This window comes from Bactrocera dorsalis, chromosome 3 (assembly GCF_023373825.1).
Source record: "Bactrocera dorsalis isolate Fly_Bdor chromosome 3, ASM2337382v1, whole genome shotgun sequence".
NCBI lineage: Eukaryota > Metazoa > Arthropoda > Insecta > Diptera > Tephritidae > Bactrocera > Bactrocera dorsalis.
This window is the reverse complement of record NC_064305.1, coordinates 43951756-43971458: the sequence shown is the minus strand read 5'-3', so window position 1 is coordinate 43971458 and position 19703 is coordinate 43951756. Positions and strand designations below refer to the sequence as shown.

General features: G+C 39.2%; 2 protein-coding genes across 18 annotated transcripts in view; one reads left to right on the top strand and one right to left on the bottom strand.

Moving 5' to 3' along the window:
* The window catches only part of LOC105232674 (phosphatidylinositol phosphatase PTPRQ), an 862901-nt gene that overhangs the window by 93816 nt on the left and 749382 nt on the right, over positions 1 to 19703 (bottom strand). For 14 of the 17 annotated variants that reach the window (XM_049451209.1, XM_049451203.1, XM_049451205.1 and 11 more), the window contains 2 exons: positions 10904 to 10974; positions 10712 to 10846 (listed from right to left, as the gene is read on the bottom strand). The exons of 1 other annotated variant lie outside the window; for it this stretch is intronic. In XM_049451209.1, the coding sequence (XP_049307166.1) occupies positions 10712 to 10846; positions 10904 to 10974 (206 nt within the window). Of the gene's footprint in view, positions 1 to 10363; positions 10388 to 10711; positions 10847 to 10903; positions 10975 to 19703 lie in introns of those variants that run through there. 2 more of the 17 variants (XM_049451211.1, XM_049451218.1) reach the window with 2 other exon arrangements.
* LOC125777143 (uncharacterized) overlaps positions 4583 to 19703 on the top strand; it is a 537355-nt gene continuing 522234 nt past the window's right edge. Inside the window, exon 1 of the mRNA XM_049451389.1 lies at positions 4583 to 7035. Coding sequence (XP_049307346.1) covers positions 4869 to 5945 — 1077 coding nt within the window. The 5' untranslated portion in view covers positions 4583 to 4868 and the 3' untranslated portion in view covers positions 5946 to 7035. The remainder of the gene's footprint in view (positions 7036 to 19703) is intronic.

Here is a 19703-nt window from a genome sequence, read left to right as displayed (position 1 = left end):
TTCGATTTTAAATCTTTATATAAGTAGTTTGCAGAGTGATTTCATCCAGGCATCAGTTCTATTTTAAACAAAACGATGGTTGTTAAATCCAAATTCATTCAATTCTTCTTTAATGTCGTCTACCGAAGACTATATCCCTTTTATAACAACAACTAGGCCTTTAGAACTCTTTAGTTGGTAAGAGTAGTAATCCTTATTATTATTTTATACAAATTTTACGACATCCATGAAACTTTTTTCAGTGTATGTTTGAATTTTTGTTTTATCTCTGTTACCTTTTTTCAAGGACACAGTGTGAAAATTGTTTGTGCCTATTATATTGCTTATTTTGGAAACAAGCGCATTTGAGCTACGCTCACGCAAAAATATTGGAGGGTTGGAGGTTTGGTATTCACGACTGTGGTCAAATGGCAAAACTTTTTATTGCGTGCACTATTTGTTTGTGTTTATTATAATTAATTTGTGAGCACTAATTTTTATTTGATTATTTGTTTTTAATATATTATTATCGTTTATTTACTTTCTGAAAAATCAGAATACACGGAGCGAATATAAAAACACGTACACCATGATGCCTTCTATGAGCGCTTGGAGCTCACCTTGAAAGTTGCCCCCACCACGATGTCAAAATCGTGCTTGGCGACTTGAACACCAGGGTGGGTAAAGAAGATATCTTTGGCACAACAGTCGCTAAATTCAGCCTCCACGATGAAAAATCCCCAAATAGGTTCTGACCTCTTTGACATTGGTCGCCTTGCCGTGGCGAAGGGGCTTAAGTAAGAGTAAAGTGTGCATCCCAAAGGAAACGCACTCTAATCTTACGAACTAAGAGGGACACTTCATAATTTCCCACAATAGTGACATGGATGAATAAACCCTAGGTTTTACGCCCATCTCCTATTGTGGAATTGTGAGGATACCCGAACCAACACCACCCTAAGCCAGGGTGTCGAGGTACCCGTGCCAAGGGCTGAATGGTCAGCGGGGGGTAATAAATAGCTGATGGCGAACGGTCCCCTCCGATGCCCGGGCGAGGTCGGAGGTATAAATCGCTTTCTCTCCGTATACCGGCTCTGCGGACGAGTGACCAACCCTTTCCGGCTTACTCGTGGGACCAAAACATGAACGTAACCAACAATAAAACAACAACTACAACAACAACCATGACGACGACAACAGCGACGTCTACGGATATGAGTTACAGGAATCCTATAACGGAATCCGAAGAGGACGAACTGCTTGCCTCCAGCCAGGAGACAAGTAAGAGTACTACCGGACATTCCAACCAAAGTACACCGGTAGATACAGCAGACAAAACATCAAATTTAAGGGAGGAGGCGTCCACCTCCAAGGCTGCCATGAGCACCAACCAAAGTGCACTGGCGGCTAAAGGAGACAGTAAAAAGAAACGCAAAAAATCCCAGAATCAGCTGAGGAAAAACCGGTACCAGAGGGCGGTCTTCATACTAGGGAAGATAGCCAAGACCAGGCGGCCGGTACCCCAGTTGATGAGGCTGAAACGAAGCGCCTCAAATCTATCGTAGAGGAATATGAAAGCTACCTGAAAAGGAAGCAATCACAACCTCAAGAACAGAGCAAAAAAGAGAGCACTTCTCAGAAGAGAAATCGCTCCACAACAGAAGTATCCGGAACTCAGCCCAAAAAACCGAGGAGGAGCGAAGGAGAACACAGCAGCACAACAACGGCAAGGCATTTCTGCGATGTAGCCAGAGATAGCCTGCAGGTGGCCATTATAGATGGGAAATCCTCCTCTCCGAGCACTATACAGGAGAGATGGGTGGAGATCGACGTCAGATTGTCGAGCATGGTGCTAAGCTATGTACTCGACAATCCGGCGGGTCCTCACCCGGAGTTTGACTCCTCTGAGACCCTCAGGGGCTACAGGGTCATCAAGTGCGCGGACCAGGCCTCGCTAGATTTCCTGATGGGTAGTGTTGGTAAAATTAGCAACGCCTTTGAAGGCCTCCAATTGAGGCTTATACCCGCCAGCGATATTCCGAAGAGGGTTCGCATTTGGCTACCCCCACTAGAGGAGCCAGGCGAAAAACTCCTGAGGTGCATTAAGCTGCAGAACAAATCTATACCTGGTATAGATGAGTGGCAGCTTATCAAGGAGGAAAAACCAAATAAAGCAAGCAAGCCAATACTAGTGGCCATTTGCGATGAGTCCATTGAGGCTCTGAAGAAGACTGACAACAAAATCAGCTTCGGAATACGCAAGGCCAGATTAAAAATCTTCCAAGGGACAAAGCGGCTGACGAAAACGACACGGAAGAGGTCGACGACGCCAGCCAGTTGCTAAGGAATGTGGCCATTGAAGAACCCCGGGATGCCCAATAACAACAGCATAAGGTGCGTACAGATTAGCCTGCAGCACTCGAAGAGTGCTACAGCGAATCTGACAACCGTCGTGAACGAGGGTGGTATCGACATTAGCCTAATACAGGAGCCCTGGGTCTATGAAGATTCCATAAAGGGCTAAACAGCAGCAATTATAACCTGTTTTACACGCGGAACAGAGGTAAACCTAGGGCATGCATTCTTATCAATAAAAGTATAAATGCATTTCTTTGTCCTAATTATAGTACAGCAGATATCACAGTGGTGAAGGTGGAACAGAAGGAAAAACCCTTCTTCTTGGTCTCGGCCTACTTGGCCCATGACGAAGACATACCACCGGCCCCGCTCACCAGGCTAGTAGAGGAGAACAAGAAGGATGATGTCCTAATAGGGTGTGATGCTAATGCAAGGCACACCGTATGGGGAGCTCCAGTATAAACACTCTTGCAGTATATTTTGAATAGTAAACTAAGTATTTGCAACAAGGGCGATAAGCCAACTTTTATTTTCCCAAGCTCGGATAGGTTCCCGGGGTGGGAGAAAGTTCTCGACCTCACGCTATCAACAGACACAGACAGTCTCGTTGTGGATAACTGGAGGGTATCCGATGAGCTTTCCATGTCGGATCACTCCTGGATACTCTTCAGCATCCGCGAGAGGTACAGTGCGCCTCTCACATACCGGAACCCTAGAAGAACGGCATGGGGAAAATTTACCAGTATGGCAACAAAATGCCTCGAAAAGGGAGGCAATAAAAGTATCAGAAATCCAGAGGAACTAGATTCAGAAGTAGAGAAGTTGGAAAAAATCCTAATCACAACTTTTAATAAATCTACTCCGCTAACAGTTTTGAAAAAGAGAAAGTCTCTTCCTTGGTGGAACAGTGAACTCAAGAATTTGAGAACACAACTAAGGAAAGCTTTCAATGAGAGTTTTAGAACCAAAATCTGGCAGCCATATAAAGACCTTATGAAGGAATACAAAAAAGCAGTCAGGAAAGCTAAAAATGACTCATGGCGATCTTTCTGCACATCGATTGAAAGTTGCAGAGAAGCCGCTAGGCTGAGTAAAATGCTATCCAAAGACCATATTAATACTGCCTACATTAGGGCGGAGGGAAGTGATTGGACCTCCTCGGCAAAAGAGTCTCTGGAGGTACTAATCACAACACACTTCCCCGGGAGTCAGCAAACATCTTCAACGAGGGTTCAACCGGAACCACCGGTGAACGCAGCTGACTATCGAAGCCAAATAGTAGACAAAAGGAAAATCAAATATGCCATAAATAGTTTTGCACCATTTAAAGCGGCAGGTCCTGACGGGATTATGCCCATAATGCTGCAGAAACGGGTAGAACCAATGGTTCTAAGGTTTGAAAATTTATACAAAGCAAGCATTCAACTATCTTACATCCCAAGAAGTTGGAAAGGAGTAAAGTTGTGTTCCTTCCGAAACCAGGCAGAAGAACACACGAGATTGCCAAGGATTTTAGACCTATAAGCCTTACCTCATTTATGCTGAAGGTACTAGAAAGGCTAATAGATATACACGTGAGAACAATAATGGCGGAGAAGTTATCGAAGTCCCAACATGCGTACATAAAGGGCCGATCAAACGAAACCGCCCTTCACGAGGTGATAAGTGTGATTGATAAATCACTACACCACAAACAATACACCATGGCTGCTTTTCTAGACATAGAGGGCGCCTTCAATAACATAGAAGTAAATACGATAATTAATTCTCTGGCGCATGGGGGCATAGATGACACTGTGTGCAGATGGATACTATCGATGCTTGAGAATAGGAAGATTATAGCTTCAAACGGCGCTGCAACACAAACAAGTTATGTGAGTAGAGGGACGCCTCAAGGGGGGGTCCTCTCTCCGCTTTTATGGGTTGTAGCGCTGAACGAAGTACTCCTCCAACTAAACGGTGGAGGAGTGAAAGCAGTAGCGTATGCAGACGATATAGTGTTGTTGGTATCAGGTATGTTTCCTTCAACAGTCAGCGAGATTATGGAAAGAGCACTTCGTAGGTTAAACCTATGGGCTAAAAACAATGGTCTAGGAGTTAACCCGAACAAAACAGAACTGATGCTATTCACAAGCAGAACCAAAATACCTCAGTTTCAACTTCCGGTACTAAATGGCACAACACTCACTCTATCCCCAACAGCTAAGTATTTGGGGGTGGAGATTGACGCCAAACTGTCCGGGAAAATAAATATAGAAAAAAGAATAAACAAAGCATACATGGCCTACTATACTTGTAAGAAAATCGTCAACAAGAATTGGGGCCTCAAACCAAGTATAATCATGGGGATGTACACGGCGGTCATAAGACCCATACTCACATATGGAGCTCTGGTATGGTGGCCAGCGCTGAACAAGCAGTACAACATTAGAAAATTAAATGGAATAAAAAGAGCAGCATGTGCGGGTGTTACGGGCGCAATTAGGTCATGAACGACTGATGCGCTCAATGTGATCCTGCATCAACTACCAATGGACATTTTTATTCACAAAACAGCAGCTATTGCGGCGTTAAGAATAAAAGAATTGGGAGGTTGGAATCAGCATAACTACGGACATAGTGTAATCCTAAACAAGCACACTATTAATAAATCAGACTACATTCTCCCAAAGCTGGATTTCAATAGACACTTCCAGGTGAGGATACCATCTAGACGAGAATGGAGAAGAGGCTCAATTGCAGAGGAGGGTGCCACCTCAGTCTATACCGACGGGTCCAAAATGGACTGCGGAGTGGGCACGGGGGTATTCTCCGCTGATCTGGGCATATCTCTCTCTATACGTCTACCGAACTCGGCTAGCATCTTCCAAGCAGAAGTACTAGGCATAGAAAAAGCCTGCGAAGTTCTATTAGAAAATCACGGGAATATACATAAAGCAAATATATTTACGGATAGCCAGGCGGCCCTCCTGGCATTGTCTTCACCCATGACAAATTCGAGTATAGTTCACAACTGCAAGAGAGCACTAAGCTCAATAAAAGACAAGCTCCAGCTAAACTTGATCTGGGTTCCCGGCCACAGGAACATTTTCGGTAACGAAAAAGCAGATGAGTTGGCAAAGGTAGGAGCTTTCCTCAATGAATCCGAGGCGGAGCTCATACCGAGCCCGCTAGGATCGATCAAAGGAGAGATCAATAAACAATTTCAACAAATTGCTAACAACAGGTGGAAAAACAGTACTAAATGCGTCATAACTAAACAATTATGGCTAACATACGACAGGAAAAGAACCAACGACCTATTAAATAGGTCAAGAAAAAGTATTTACAGAATAACAGCTACCACAACAGAGCACTGGCCATTTGGGGAACATGCATCCAAAATGGGTATGCCCTACAACGACATCTGCCGTAGCTGCGGAGTAGCAGGGAACAAGGAAACAATCTTCCACTTTCTCTGCGAATGCCCAGCTCTGGCACAGATCCGACACAAAACACTCGGGATCCACCAAGCACCAAACCTTGAATGGATTTCCACCAAAAGCATATCGGACATAAGTAGTTTAATCGAAACCTCAAAATGGTTTGAGAGAGAGGGTGGAACGTAACAGCAGATACAGGAGGTTCTACGAATAGTGTATCAAAATGGCACATCAGTGCTAATTGAGCCCGATAGGGCTGCACTCCTACCTACCTACCTACCTACCTACCTAGGTTGAGGCTGATCTACTTCGCCGGGGCCCGAAATATGGTTATCTATAGTTTTAGGATTCCAGCATAGAAAAATTCACCAAACTACCTGTCTGTCTCCCGATCGAAAAGCACCAACCACATCCCTCATGTTGTAATAGACGGAAGACACGTCTCCAGTGTTTTATTTCTTAACTAAAAAAAAACATTTCAAATTCAAATTACATATGCGTGAGTACGAACAGCTTGACAAGCTGGCCGACAGGGGTAATGCTCAAAAATTCTACGAAAAAATGCGGCGACTTACAGAAGGTTTCAAGACCGGAGCATACTCCTGTAGAACCCCCAAGGGAACACTTCTCCAGCCTGCTGAATGGCGGTGTACGCACAACACCAGGAGAAGGCGAACCCGATACCCCAATCGATGACGATGCAGCAGGCGTTCCATTGCCCGACCATGAAGAAGTTCGAATAGCAATCACCCGACTGAAAAACAACGAGGTTTCAGACAAGGCGACTCCCTATCGTGCGATTTCTTCAATCTGCTGCTGGAGAAAATAGTTCGAGCTGCAGAACTGAATCGAGCAGGTACAATCTTTTATAAGAGTGTACAGCTGCTGGCGTATGCCGATGATATTGATATCATCGGTCTCAACACCCGCGCCGTTAGTTCTGCTTTCTCCAGACTGAACAAGGAAGCAACGCAAATGTCATCAAACAAACAGTCGTCGCACTCGCGACTTGGCACTCACGTCACTGTTGACAAAACCAAACTCTATAAGTCGCTCATAATTCCCGTCCTGCTATATGGTGCAGAGGCTTGGACGATGACAACAACCGATGAGTCGACGTAGCGAGTTTTCGAGAGAAAAGTTCTGCGAAAGATTTATGGTCCTTTGCGCGTTGGCCACGGCGAATACCGCATTCGATGGAACGATGAGCTGTACGAGATATACGACGACATCGACATAGTTCAGCGAATTAAAAGACAGCGGCTACGCTGGCTAGGTCATGTTGTCCGGATGGATGAAAACACTCCAGCTCTGAAAGTATTCGACGCAGTACCCGCCGTGGGAAGCAAAGGAAGAGGAAGACCTCCACTCCGGTGGAAGGACCAAGTGGAGAAGGACCTGGCCTCGCTTGGAATATCCAATTGGCGCCACGTAACGAAGAGAAGAAACGATTGGCGCGCTGTTGTTGACTCGGCTATAATCGCGTAAGCGGTGTCTACGCCAGTAAAGAAGAAGAAGATACATCTTAAAAAAATTTTAAAAAATCATAAAATAAAAAAACTAAAAATATTTCATTTATTATGTACATACATATGTTAATCTAGACCTGTAAATTGTTAAAAACACATATTATATGTATTTATAAAATTAAATTTAATCGGCGAGCTTTTTTCGCAGCAAATATGTCAATAGCTTCTTTTTTTGGCACATTTATACGGCATTGAACCGACATCAATGCCAAACCATTTAATCTTTCCGTGCTTGTTGAGTTTCTGAGGTACGTCTTTAACCTCTTCATAGTTGAAAAAGATCGCTCGTAAGAGCATGTAGTAACTGGCAAAGTTACCAAAATTTTTAAAAGAAAATGCACATTTGGAAATAAATCTTTATTGCAGGCTTCAAACGATTCTATTGCTGAATTAGGCATGTTTATTTTGGGTTCGTTGAGCCATTTTGTTCGCCAAAGCTGCAATTTAATGTAATTGTCTTTTAAAAAATTTTCATGAAATGAAAAGGTGTTTTCGTGAAATACTGTGCCAGCCTTTACACACTCTTTTGGTAGAAATTTGTAAAGTTGTGTCACTGTTACATTATGCTTTTCAAATCTTAGTTTTAATTGGTAAATGAAATCATCTAAAAGTGGAAGTAAAATGGTTATTCGGTAGTATTTTTTTTTGGATCTTTTTCAACTATGTTTGCGCAGTTTTGCTATTGTTTCACCCAGAAACTCAAGCAAGTTCTCAGCATCTTTAAAAATATCTACGAACTCTGTTTCTGAGTTTGTACTCATTTTTTAAAAATGTTTATAATGAGATCGACGTGCTGTACAGCAGCCGCTAAGTCGCATGAAGAATTGAATGTTTGAAGAATTTTGCATAATGGTAAAGTATATGCAAATATACAATTTAGGCAGCACAAGCTTATCACGAACTCGCTGGTTGATATTGATCTTATAAAAGAAGATGCTTTTGATGAAGTATCGCAATCGCTATTACCACTTAATTCTTCTAATGCACCAACAATCGCTTTAAAAATCTCTTTAAACCTCAGCAGCCATGGTTTTCAACCCATCGGGTCTCGCACATTGCAGTTAATGTTCTCCATTTTGTTTCTGGCATATTTTGTTTAATATATTCTGTTAAGCAATTTGTTCGTTTGGCGGATTTGAAAAAGAGCCCTATTGATTTTATAATGCCAATTGCATATCTGATGGGTTGAATTTGGCATGAGTGACACAAAGCTAAATTTAGCGAATGAGAGCTGCAGTGCACATAGAGAGCTTCAGGATATTTTTCTCGGATTATTGCCTGCACACCATTCACATTGCCTTTCATGCTTGCAGCACCATCGTAGCCTTGTCCACCTAAATAATTACAGCCAATTTGCATATTGTGTAAACTTTCCAGAACTGTTTGAGCTAAAGAAGCTCCTGTTGTGCTTTCAACAGTAACAAATGTAAGAAAATCTTCTCGTACGATATAAACATTTTTGTGGAGCTCGGTGTATCTTACACAGATGGACATTTGTTCCTGTCGTGATATATCCGTTGTTTCACCAGCCAGCAAGGAAAAACTCTTAGCATTATTAATAGCCGTCACCAGTTGTTTTTGAATTATTTCATCACAAACAGAAATCAATTCATTTTGTATAGTTGCACTATAATATGTAGCATTTAACTGCAAAGTTTCATAATGTTGCTTCAAATCTATATCGCCAAATTTAAGACGCATACGTAATATAGCTCGAAAATTACCATCATTAATATCTGGTTCAGACTCATTGAATTTAATACATCCGAAATCGCAAGTTCCTCTTAATGATAATTCTTGTCGTCCACACAGCTTAATGGTTTCAACAAAGGGAACCAGTTTTTTCCTATTTTTGGCAATATTAGCGGATCGTGCGATGTCTAGTTGACTCCTTATGTCTATTTGTTTTTTTTTCATATACGCTTATAAAATTATCAGCAAATAATGTGCAGTCTTGATGATACTTGCCTTGCTCATGCCGCTTAAAATCCGCGATCGCGTCTTTCCACTTGTTTAACGGTTTCACAACCAATAAGCTCAGTTTTTGGTGTGCACCCTTCCCAGCACATTCAGCTGCAAATAAAACGCAAATCTTGCACAAAGCACCTTCAGGCTTTTTTAAGGTATAGACCAGCCAGGAGAATTGATCGAACCATTTGTGCTGAAATTTCAAATGTCTTTTGTCGTCTGTGATTGGGAATTTGTAAGATTTCTCTGGTACCCAGGGTTTTTTCAATAACGTATATTTTAGTTCATCATCAATTTTTTCTTTTGAATTAGCATAAGATCCTAAATCCAATTTGTCAAGCGGGTTAAACGAAGTTTCGTCTCCAGAAGAACTGGTAGTGGCGGCGACAGGAATAATAGGAGTTGAGCTATCAGTAGACACTGATGAACACTGATCTGGTTCTGGTTCCTTATCAATATCATAATTTTTTTGTTTTTTTTTCCAAGTATTTGAAAAGTGTGTTGTTGCTTGAACGCTTCGACATCACAAAACTATTAAAAAAAATTAGTATGCCTACGAATACAACACAACCTCTTTCGAACAACATAACATTGCATTTTACTTACCTAATCAATAAAATAAGCTAAAACTTTTTATGTATTCAAGCAAACTTAACAATATTATTAACCAAATTAACTATAACGAACTTGCCACTTCAAAAGTGACAAAATTGATTAAATATGTAATCATATGCGCGAAATAAGAACCGTTATTAAAATTTACAAAGAAGGAAAAGGCAAAACAATTTTGCATGCTTAGTCGTCTTTCAAACACGGCAACTTTTGTTGCGGCAATTTGTAGTTTGTGGGAGAGAGAGCGAGGAGGAAAGGGGAAGGGCACCGAGTTGCTCGTGCTCGGGCAATTCGCCTTGTGTTCTCATTCTTCTTAGTATTTTAGTACTCTTGCTTCACAGCCTACAAAAACAAATACATGGGATGGAGTTGCTGTGTGTGAACGCGATGGGCAATTCCAAAAGAGGAATTGCCGAAAATGAGCAACAAAGTTGCCGTGTCTGAACTACGACTTACCAAAGTTGCAAGCGAAGATGAAACCAAACAGAATGTGCGTCCCCATTAGAGCGTTCAATTTGTCTAGTAACAAAAAACAAGCAAAAAAAAAGTACCGTACATTAAAATGTCATAAAAACAAAAACGATAAAGCAAGCGTGCCACAAAATATATGCGTACTTATCTATAAAGTTTGTCGTTAGTTCAGTAGTAAAGCATATACATACATAGATACAAATAATAATTGAGACTAACTTTTTACATGATTTCTATGCTTCTAAAAAATACAATTAAGCATATTTATATTATAAAAAAAAATTTAATCGCATTAATTTCGGAGGGGGAGGGGGATTGATCCCTGCCACCCGCCCCCCCTCTAGACACGGCCTTACAAGTATCTATACTTACATTTGTTCCTTCTTGAAATTGAGTTAGCATTACAATTACACGAACATTATACTGCAAAATCATACGCCAAAAATCTATAGTGGTTTCAGGTTTGGGACCCTGTGAAGCGATGTATTCTTTCTTTATTTTATAACCCTATAAATATTCAAATTCTAAAACTCAACATAAAATCAGATTAACGCATTTACTTACGTCAATAAAAGACGCATTAATATAGTCGGAACCTTCGTCATCAACATCCAATAAAACTCGATTTTTATCATCTGAAATTAGACATGCTGATTATAATCCAAATACATATAAATTAAGCTTGTTTTCCAATACCGTGAACAAGAATTACAAGTACAAATCAATTTGTGTATATTTATATCACACTTTTTGTAGTTGAAATAGTAGTATTGTGAACATAAAATACCTTTCAGACTAGAAATGTATGCGATACTAAATAATTATATAAAAAATTAGATCGAAATAGACTACTCGGCAGAATTATGATTCTAGCCCTCATATGAACATTACCAGGATTTTCGAACATCCGGTTGACTTTACTCCATATGATTGGTGATTGTGAGGTACTTTAATGGCTTAATAATACATAGTTAATGGCTAAAATCGGGTCGATACTACCTCAACTAACATATACTATATATAATGAGTTCGGTTTTTCTAACAAATCTTATGCCGAATATATATAAGTTATATTATATATGTATAAAGTTTGCACACAAAAATTGCTTAGATACCGATCCTCTGGTCGACGTTTTGCATTATAAGGTATTTCCCTGGCTTTTATTCCTGCAAATTGCAAAGGTATAAAATCTTCGGTTGCACCCAACCTTAACTCTTTCTTACTTGTTTAAGTTGTTTTTAAGTCTTATTCTTTAACCGCAAAATTACATAGTCAAATAATGTAAATCATATATTTTTTTCATTTTAAAAAATAAAAATATTCTTTCTATTAAAAATAATACAAATAATTTTACTGGCGCAGTCGGTTGAAGAGGGAAACCAGACTTACTCGTATTTGCAGACAAAAAAAGAGAGATGCCGAAATGTTTAGGTACGAAGAGCTTGACAAGCTTGCCGACAGAGATAATGTTCGAAAATTTTACGAAAAGATGCGGCGACTAACGGACTATTTTTAATAAAATAAATTGATTTTGCCGAAAAAAAACATTTGTTCTGTTTTTTTTTGAAGGAACACACCTTTTATGTTTATATAAAATTGCCATTGATGCTGAAACTACAAAATTGTAATTTGATATAATGAATCGCGATAACGAGAGACACCCAGGGTTTGCATATTTAAGAAAAGGGGGCTAGGACCCTATTTAGAATATTTGCATTTATTACGTATATCTCCCAAATCATTCATGCTATATCACACAAATTTACATAAGACAAATCAGTTTTATTCTTCTTGCGACAGCTTGAAAATAGATTAAATCAGATGATAACTACACTCACTCCACGTATAACAGTTTTGCTAAAAACTACTAACAGTACGGTAAATCAATCCTTCAGAGATTCTAACATCCAGGATGGCACAAGCAAGTTTTATAGGAGGAGGTATCAAAATTGAACAATGGACGTGGCAAGGCCTACGTTTATGGGAAATCATATATCTCCGGATTTACTCGGCCGACTTAAATTAAGTTTGGTACAAAGGGTTATTTGGACATTCCTATATTATAGTGCGAAAGTGGTCGAAAGCGGATTAGTACCACGTCTACTCCCAACATATCTAATTTTTTTCATTTTCAATTATACAAATCTCGCACCAATTAGTACATTGTGACAAAAGAATGGATTATAGTCGAGTTTGCAACAGCGCCCCAGTCGTTCTTTCTTCTCGCTGCTTGGCGCCAATTGGATATTCCAAGTGAAGCCAGGTCCTTCTTTAACTGGTCTTTCCAACGGAATGGAGGTCTTCCTCTTCCACTGCTTTCCCCGGCCTAGACCTAGCAAGCGTAGTTTTTTAATTCTGACAGAATCATTTTTGGCCCTCCCTAGTGAATGGCGTTTAGAGAACTTTCTACACAGGCGTGAACTTCTACAAATGACTTCATCCTTCATATTACTATGCCAAATATTTTTTGTTCAAAATTATTTTATTTATTGGATCTGATTTTTCTTAAAGCCTAACAATAAGTAATAAAATCATAAATTTATTTAAAAACTAGACAAGCAAGTGATTGAGTTGTTTTGGTGATACGTTTTTTTTTTTTTTGTTGTCTAGTCTAGGAGTTTTTATTTAAAAGCCAATTTAAATTTGAAGCTCTCATCTTCATACATGTTATTTTACTAGAGATATGTTTTCTCCACGTTAGTCTTCTATCTAGGTGAATAACAAGATATGTATGATACTTTGTTCGCTTGGGGTACTAAAATATTATTTATTTTTACAGCCGGGCACATCATTGGCTTTAGCGAAAATGTAATATGCTTACACTTCTGTTTATTCACATTTATACGCCAGTTCGCTAGCCATTCTTCGACAGAACTTAAATGCTTCGCTAATATTCTAGATGCTAAAATGTGGCATTTATTACGGCTTCCTATAGCTTTGTCGTCCGCAAAAGCTGAAGTTAATACATTATTAGCTGTTGACAGATCTGCTGTATATATGATGTATAGTGTTGGGCCTAAAACACTGCCCTGGGGTACACCAGCCCTTATCTGGCGTTCATCAGATATGAAATCTTGGCTTCATGGAATTTTGCTTGTTTGAATTTAGACACAGCTTCTTTATATACAGGGTGGCTGATGAATTTTGCTACACTAAGAAACTCAAATAATTTTTTTTTCAGTGTATGGAATTTATTTTTCCTTTATTCATGTTAAAGCTCATTCAATTTTATTAAATATAGCTTAATTAGTTTTAAAAATAATGGAATTTAAATGCCCCCCTGCTCGTTGATGCATTTGCGGCATCTTACCAAAAAGTTGTTCATTACTGCTTGGAGAGTTGAGACAGGAATAGCCGCAATTGTTTCTCGAACGGATTGGCTTAGTTCATTCAAATTTGTTGGTTTTGCTTTGTAGACTTCCTGTTTGCAATAACCCCACAAGAAAAAGTCAGGTGCAGTAAGGTCAGGTGACCTGGGCGGCCAACGGAATGTGGAGTTTCTGGATATCAGCTTATTGGGAAATTTTCGTCACAATTCTGTCATAACATGTGAGAAGCTGCACCATCTTGCTGAAACCACACAGAGTTGGAAGAAATTCTCATTCGGCGTAATTCTGGATAGAAAAACTCTCTCAACATGCTCAAGTAAAGGTCTCCAATAACCGTAACGGTGTGACCGTTTTCTTCGAAGAAGTAGGGGCCGACAATGCAGCGTGATGAAACTGCACACCACACTGTAACACGAAGTGGATGCAATTCCGTCTCATGGAGTATCTGTGGGTTGGAGGCACTCCATATTCGACAATTAAGTTTGTTTATGTTGCCGTTTAAATCGAAATGGGCCTCGTCAGACATGAAAAGACAGTTCAACATGTTTCCATCCTCTTCCACCATTTGAAGCATCTTCTGGCAAAATTCCAAGCGAATCGGCAAGTCTGCAGCGTTCAGTTTGTTGGCCATTTGAATTTTATATGGGAATAAGTACAAATCTGCTTACACCCATTAGAGCAGACAAGCTCTTGTCGAGACACGTGAATTGTTTTGTATGGCAGCAGCTACAACAGCGATTGTTTCCTCCGTTCGAACTGAAGGGTTTCGATGGTCAGGTCTTCTGTTGACTGTCCCATGCTCGGCAAAATTGTTCACAAGTCTCATTATGGTCCATCTGCTCGGAGGATTGCCGCCAAACGTGCGCCTCTACTCTCTTTGAACCGAAACTACGGACTCCAGTGCGTGATAGCGGCGGACAATCCAAATTCTTGTTTCAGTGTCCCAGTTATGCATTTTTGTTAAATGTAAAAGTCAATTTGGAAAATAAAAAAAAAATTAATCAGATTCATTAAATAGAAAAAAAGTTATTTAATTTTTTTTTTGGTAGCGGCTTTCACCAGCCACCCTGTACATTTCGGTGTTCAATTCTTCTTTACGTTTAAGCGCTTTTTTAATTTACGTTCAGCAGATTTTAGTTGAAGCTGAGTGGAAGGGGAACGATGTACACAGGAAGTGTACAGAATATACGAATAAACCTATGAATTATGGGTTATAGATATACATCGCAGTTCTTCAACGTTTTTCGCAGTAGTATTGTTGTCTTTTGACTTGTATCTGCCCCACTGGCACTGTATTTATCAAGTACACATTTGAGCTTCAAATGGCGGACGACCTTGTCATTATCCTAAAGGCCTTTGAACCTGTCTAGCAGTCAATAAGATTCTCCATTTCTTTGAAACTTAGTTGAAAGCTATCCAATACTTCTCTAGAAAAGTGTGTCTTCAAATCTTTGTCGATTGTATCCAATAGAGGAATGTACACCGAGACAATGTAGTATTCTTTACAAGTTCTTACACAGAAATTTTGGCGTTTTGTTTGTCGGCCGCAGATTCCTTGTTTTTCTTCGTCTACTTTCAGTACTGTCGCAATTTTTGTCGAGTCTAAATATAGAAATCAAAATGTTTGGCTTTACGCCGTATATATCGGTCTAAATGTCAGATGTCTTAGCAAAATAACCTGCATGTATAAAATTGGATATACTTTAACTTAATGAAGAAAATATTGTATGTGATATTATATTATAATACTTTCGTTATTCTAACAAACGTTATTATATTAATGGCTTAGCGCAGTGTTTCCCAAAGTGGGCGATAACGCCCCCTTATGGGTGCTGCAGGTGTCAAAGGGGGCGGTAAGAGACCCAGAAAGAAAATGGGGGCGTTGTGTAGAGGACTGGAGGGTTATTTGTAATTTTATTTAGCTAGGAGGCCTCTTAGACAACGACTACATGAGCTCTCGACTCTCAACAACAACTTGTGAACATCAACTAATATGAATTAAAATATTGCTCAAACTCGGTTCTCTACTTCTCTCCGCGTAGTTCATATATTTGTCCTATTTTATTGAATATAGAAAAAATGAAAATCATGTCAATCGGTCGCTCCGTTTCATAACGGGGCCGATACCGCTGGGCCAGAACCGGCACCTGTGCGGTTGCAAAAGCCTTCTGGCCCAGGATAGATCGTCGGAGATCTAATGATCTCTTAGACCTCAGTAAGGCTAACCTCTCATTGTTAGTGGGTCTTTTAACAGGCCACTGTCCTATTGGCCTACATGCGGTAAGAATGGGAATCTTACCGGATGCCGACTGCAGCAGCTGTTTGGAAGAAGATGCGGTAGAAACAAGCCAGCACTTCCTGCTTGACTGTCCCGCTTTTGGGAGGTCAAGACTCAGACACTTGGAAACGCATACCTTTGGACACCCCACCGAACTGGCGGGTGTTGAAGTTAAGCGTCTGTGTAACTATGTATTGGCTACAAAGCGTTTCGCTAATCTGTAAGTCCGAACACGGGAGTTCCTTTTCAATGGCATCACAAAGGACGTGGGATCTTTGATCAGCCATATTACCTTACCTAACCTAATAATTCCGTGTAAAGACGAATTGATGAAATGGCTGAAAACATTGAAGTATCATTGTGCGATCACCTGAGGACAAGCCAATTCTTAATTCAGCTCGATGAGTCCACTTTACCAACTAATGAAGCATTGTTGTTGTCTTACGTGAGGTTTATTAAAGATGAGAAAATATGTATGTATGTGAAGAACTATTATTTGCTAGAAATTTAGAGACCGATACAAAAGGCGAAACCATATTCAATATATTGGAAAAGTTTTGCGATGAGAAAGATATTCTTTTGAAAAATATTATTTCAATTGCTACGGATGGCGCTCCGGCTATGATAGGGTGCCATAAAGGCTTAATAGCGCACTTAAAAAATAAAATTCCAGATGTCCTTGGTGTACATTGAGTTATTCATAAACAACAATTAGTTACTAGAAACTTAGGTGAAAAACTATTTTAATCACTGCAATATGTCATCAAAGCAGTCAATAAAATCCGCAACAGCTCTTTGAATGATAGATTATTTCATCAGCTTTGTGTTACTAATGACGAGGATTTCAATCGTTTTTTGTTTCATACTAAAGTTCGTTGGCTATCAAGAGGCAATTGTCTGACTCGATTCTACAACCTGTCTGACTTTGTTATAGAGTTCATGGAAACTAAAGATACAGAATTTCAAGACAAGCTCATAACATCAAAGAATGATATAGCTTACATGACAGACCTGTATAAATTGTTCAACGACATGAATCACCAACTGCAAGGCGATAAACTAAATTTAATTAAAAAAAAAACGTAGTTGCTGCACAAAAAAAAATCTGGGCAGACGTGAGTTTCACAATTTTCCGAATTTATCAGTATCATGCAGTAACGACGAATTGTTTGCCTACTGCCAACATTTGGAAAACCTCCACATTGACTTCACCAAACGATACCAGGACATTTTGAACTTGGAAATACCAGACTGGGTGTTGGATCCGCTTTCAAATGTCAACACAGCAATGTCACCTCAGCTGGAAGAAGAACTTATAGAATTGACAACAAATGAGGAAATAAAAATTAAGTTCAAAAATGGTTACCAAGAATTTTGGCTACAAAAACCGTTCTCGCAATTGTGGTCAATCGTTCAACGATTCTTGATAGCATTCCCATCGTCATATTTGTGTGAACGTGGATTTAGTGCTGTGACAACACTGCTTACTAAAAATAGAAATCGTTTGCTTGTTACCGAACGTGGCGACTTGTGACTGTTCTTGAGTAAATTGGAACCTGATATTAACAAAGTTATTAAACAGCATCAGATTCATCCTTCATATTAGTTTTTATATATGGATCGATTATTTTAGTTTTATTTTTAATAAAAAATTCTCTGTTTTAATACTATAAAGTTGTGTTTCAATAATCATTCTTATTGGCAGGTGGAGCCCGTAAGAGTTAACTTGAGACCTAAGCGCCGTTGGATGTTACCTACTGCGCTCAGGTTTTAAGTTGCTGGTTATAGTAAAAGTTTCGTTTAGAATTCTCTGTTAATATACATATATAGGTCACAATAATTAATTTGAAGTTATAGTGGTTTTTAAATAGGTGAAAAAAATAAGTTTGGGAACCACTGGCTTAGCATCTTCTCAACTCAATATATTAAGTTTTGCTTATTCGGTTAAATTAATGTCAGCTATATCTTATTTGAGGAAAATTTGTATATAATTTTTGCTGACGGAAAGTATAAAATAGTTTTAAAACTACTACTGATATAATTTCAGAAAAGACCAATTTTTTACTTAATTCATTTACGATTTCGTTGAATAATAAATGTTGATTTCTGTCGCAACATTTTTGTTCAAAATTGAACATTTTCGTTGCTACCAAAGAGCATATTCAAATACATATGTATATTATATAAGATAAGATAAGAAATATGTAATACTTACGATCATGAAAACTCACAGGCCACTAATTTCAAATAATAATTTTTTCCCTCGGCAATATGTTGAAATATCATTGAATATACATAAATACATAGATATGTACGTACATATCTACATAAACAGACGCATTCATTTGCATGCTATGCGCGTACAATAATAATAAAAATGCATAAATTGCAAACTAAATCGGTAAACATTAGTCATAAATAAGGACAGAACGCTTAAAATTTACTTAAAATATTGAAATTTGTAGGACAGACCACCACCATTTTTGCCCCTAGCGGCAATTCTGTAAGCATTTACGTTCTGATCCATTCGATCTGTACCTCCCATTGAAACATTGTACATGACTACCGCATATGACCGGGGGACGTCGATTTTTCGGCGTTGTTCTTGTGAATAGCGACAGACCTTGGACACAGGATTTTTTCCATAAATCGTTGAAGCTACAGTAAGAACAGAGTTGTCAATCCATTTGGTTATGTATATTTCTGCACCTTCCAGTTTTATGCTCTCTATGTGTTCACGTTTTTTCTTTTTTAGAGCATTTTTATCAGGCAAAGGGCAAGACCTAGGAATCATAATTTCTCGCATTGTTCCAGTGCCATCGTAGCCCCGCTTTTTCAAACCGAGCAAGACACAAACTGAAGTAAATAAATGATAAAAATATATGCAATAGGGTAATTGCCTTTTTTCGTCATTTAGATCATCAAGCATGGAAAACAATGGCGCAGGGTTCTTACCGTACATTTTTGGATATTCTTCTGGTATACGTGGATTAATGCCTTGGTACATCTCAAAATTTACAAGGTATCCTTGGGGCGTATTGAGACACCACATCTTGTATCCAAAACGCAACGGTTTCCCCTAACAAATTGCGTACAACCGTGTCGACCGTAATACTCTACCATAGACTCATCGTAAGATAGATCTTGTTCAGGATTAAAATTTGTGAGGCATTGCTTTTTCACTGCATCAGTAATTGGACGGATTTTCCAAATTTTGTCCCCCAGATCTTCCAAGCTGTAAGGCCATAGCATATCTGAATCTTCGCACAAGTAGTCTCTTTTTTTTTGGTCGTATCATAGTACCAATAAACACCTTCATCTTATTTATGGTAATGTTGGGATTTTGACCTTCTACTTGAACCGAGTAAGCATTGGATTCATCACATAACATCTGAGAACCTCATCATCAATAAACTTTTCAAATTGCTGATGTGGAAAAAGCCCGCTAAAATCTGTGTAATTTGGCTAAGGGAAAAAAGGTTTTGATTTACCAGCGATGCTTTCAACCCAAGTTAACTGTGGTGCCCCCACTTTTTGTATTTTCGCTCGAGGACCGTTTCGTTTCGAAGTATTGGGGTCTCTTTCTGTTTCTACTACGTACTGAAATTTTATCAGGAGGTTTGTTAGACGTACGCATAGTTGATTCTTCCTCAAGAATTTCTGGTGGTCGTTGAATTGAGGAAGATGGATTTTCTGTCAATAAATTTGTTCCAATGTTTTGAAACGAATTTTGAAGAACATCTTCAATTAAATTGG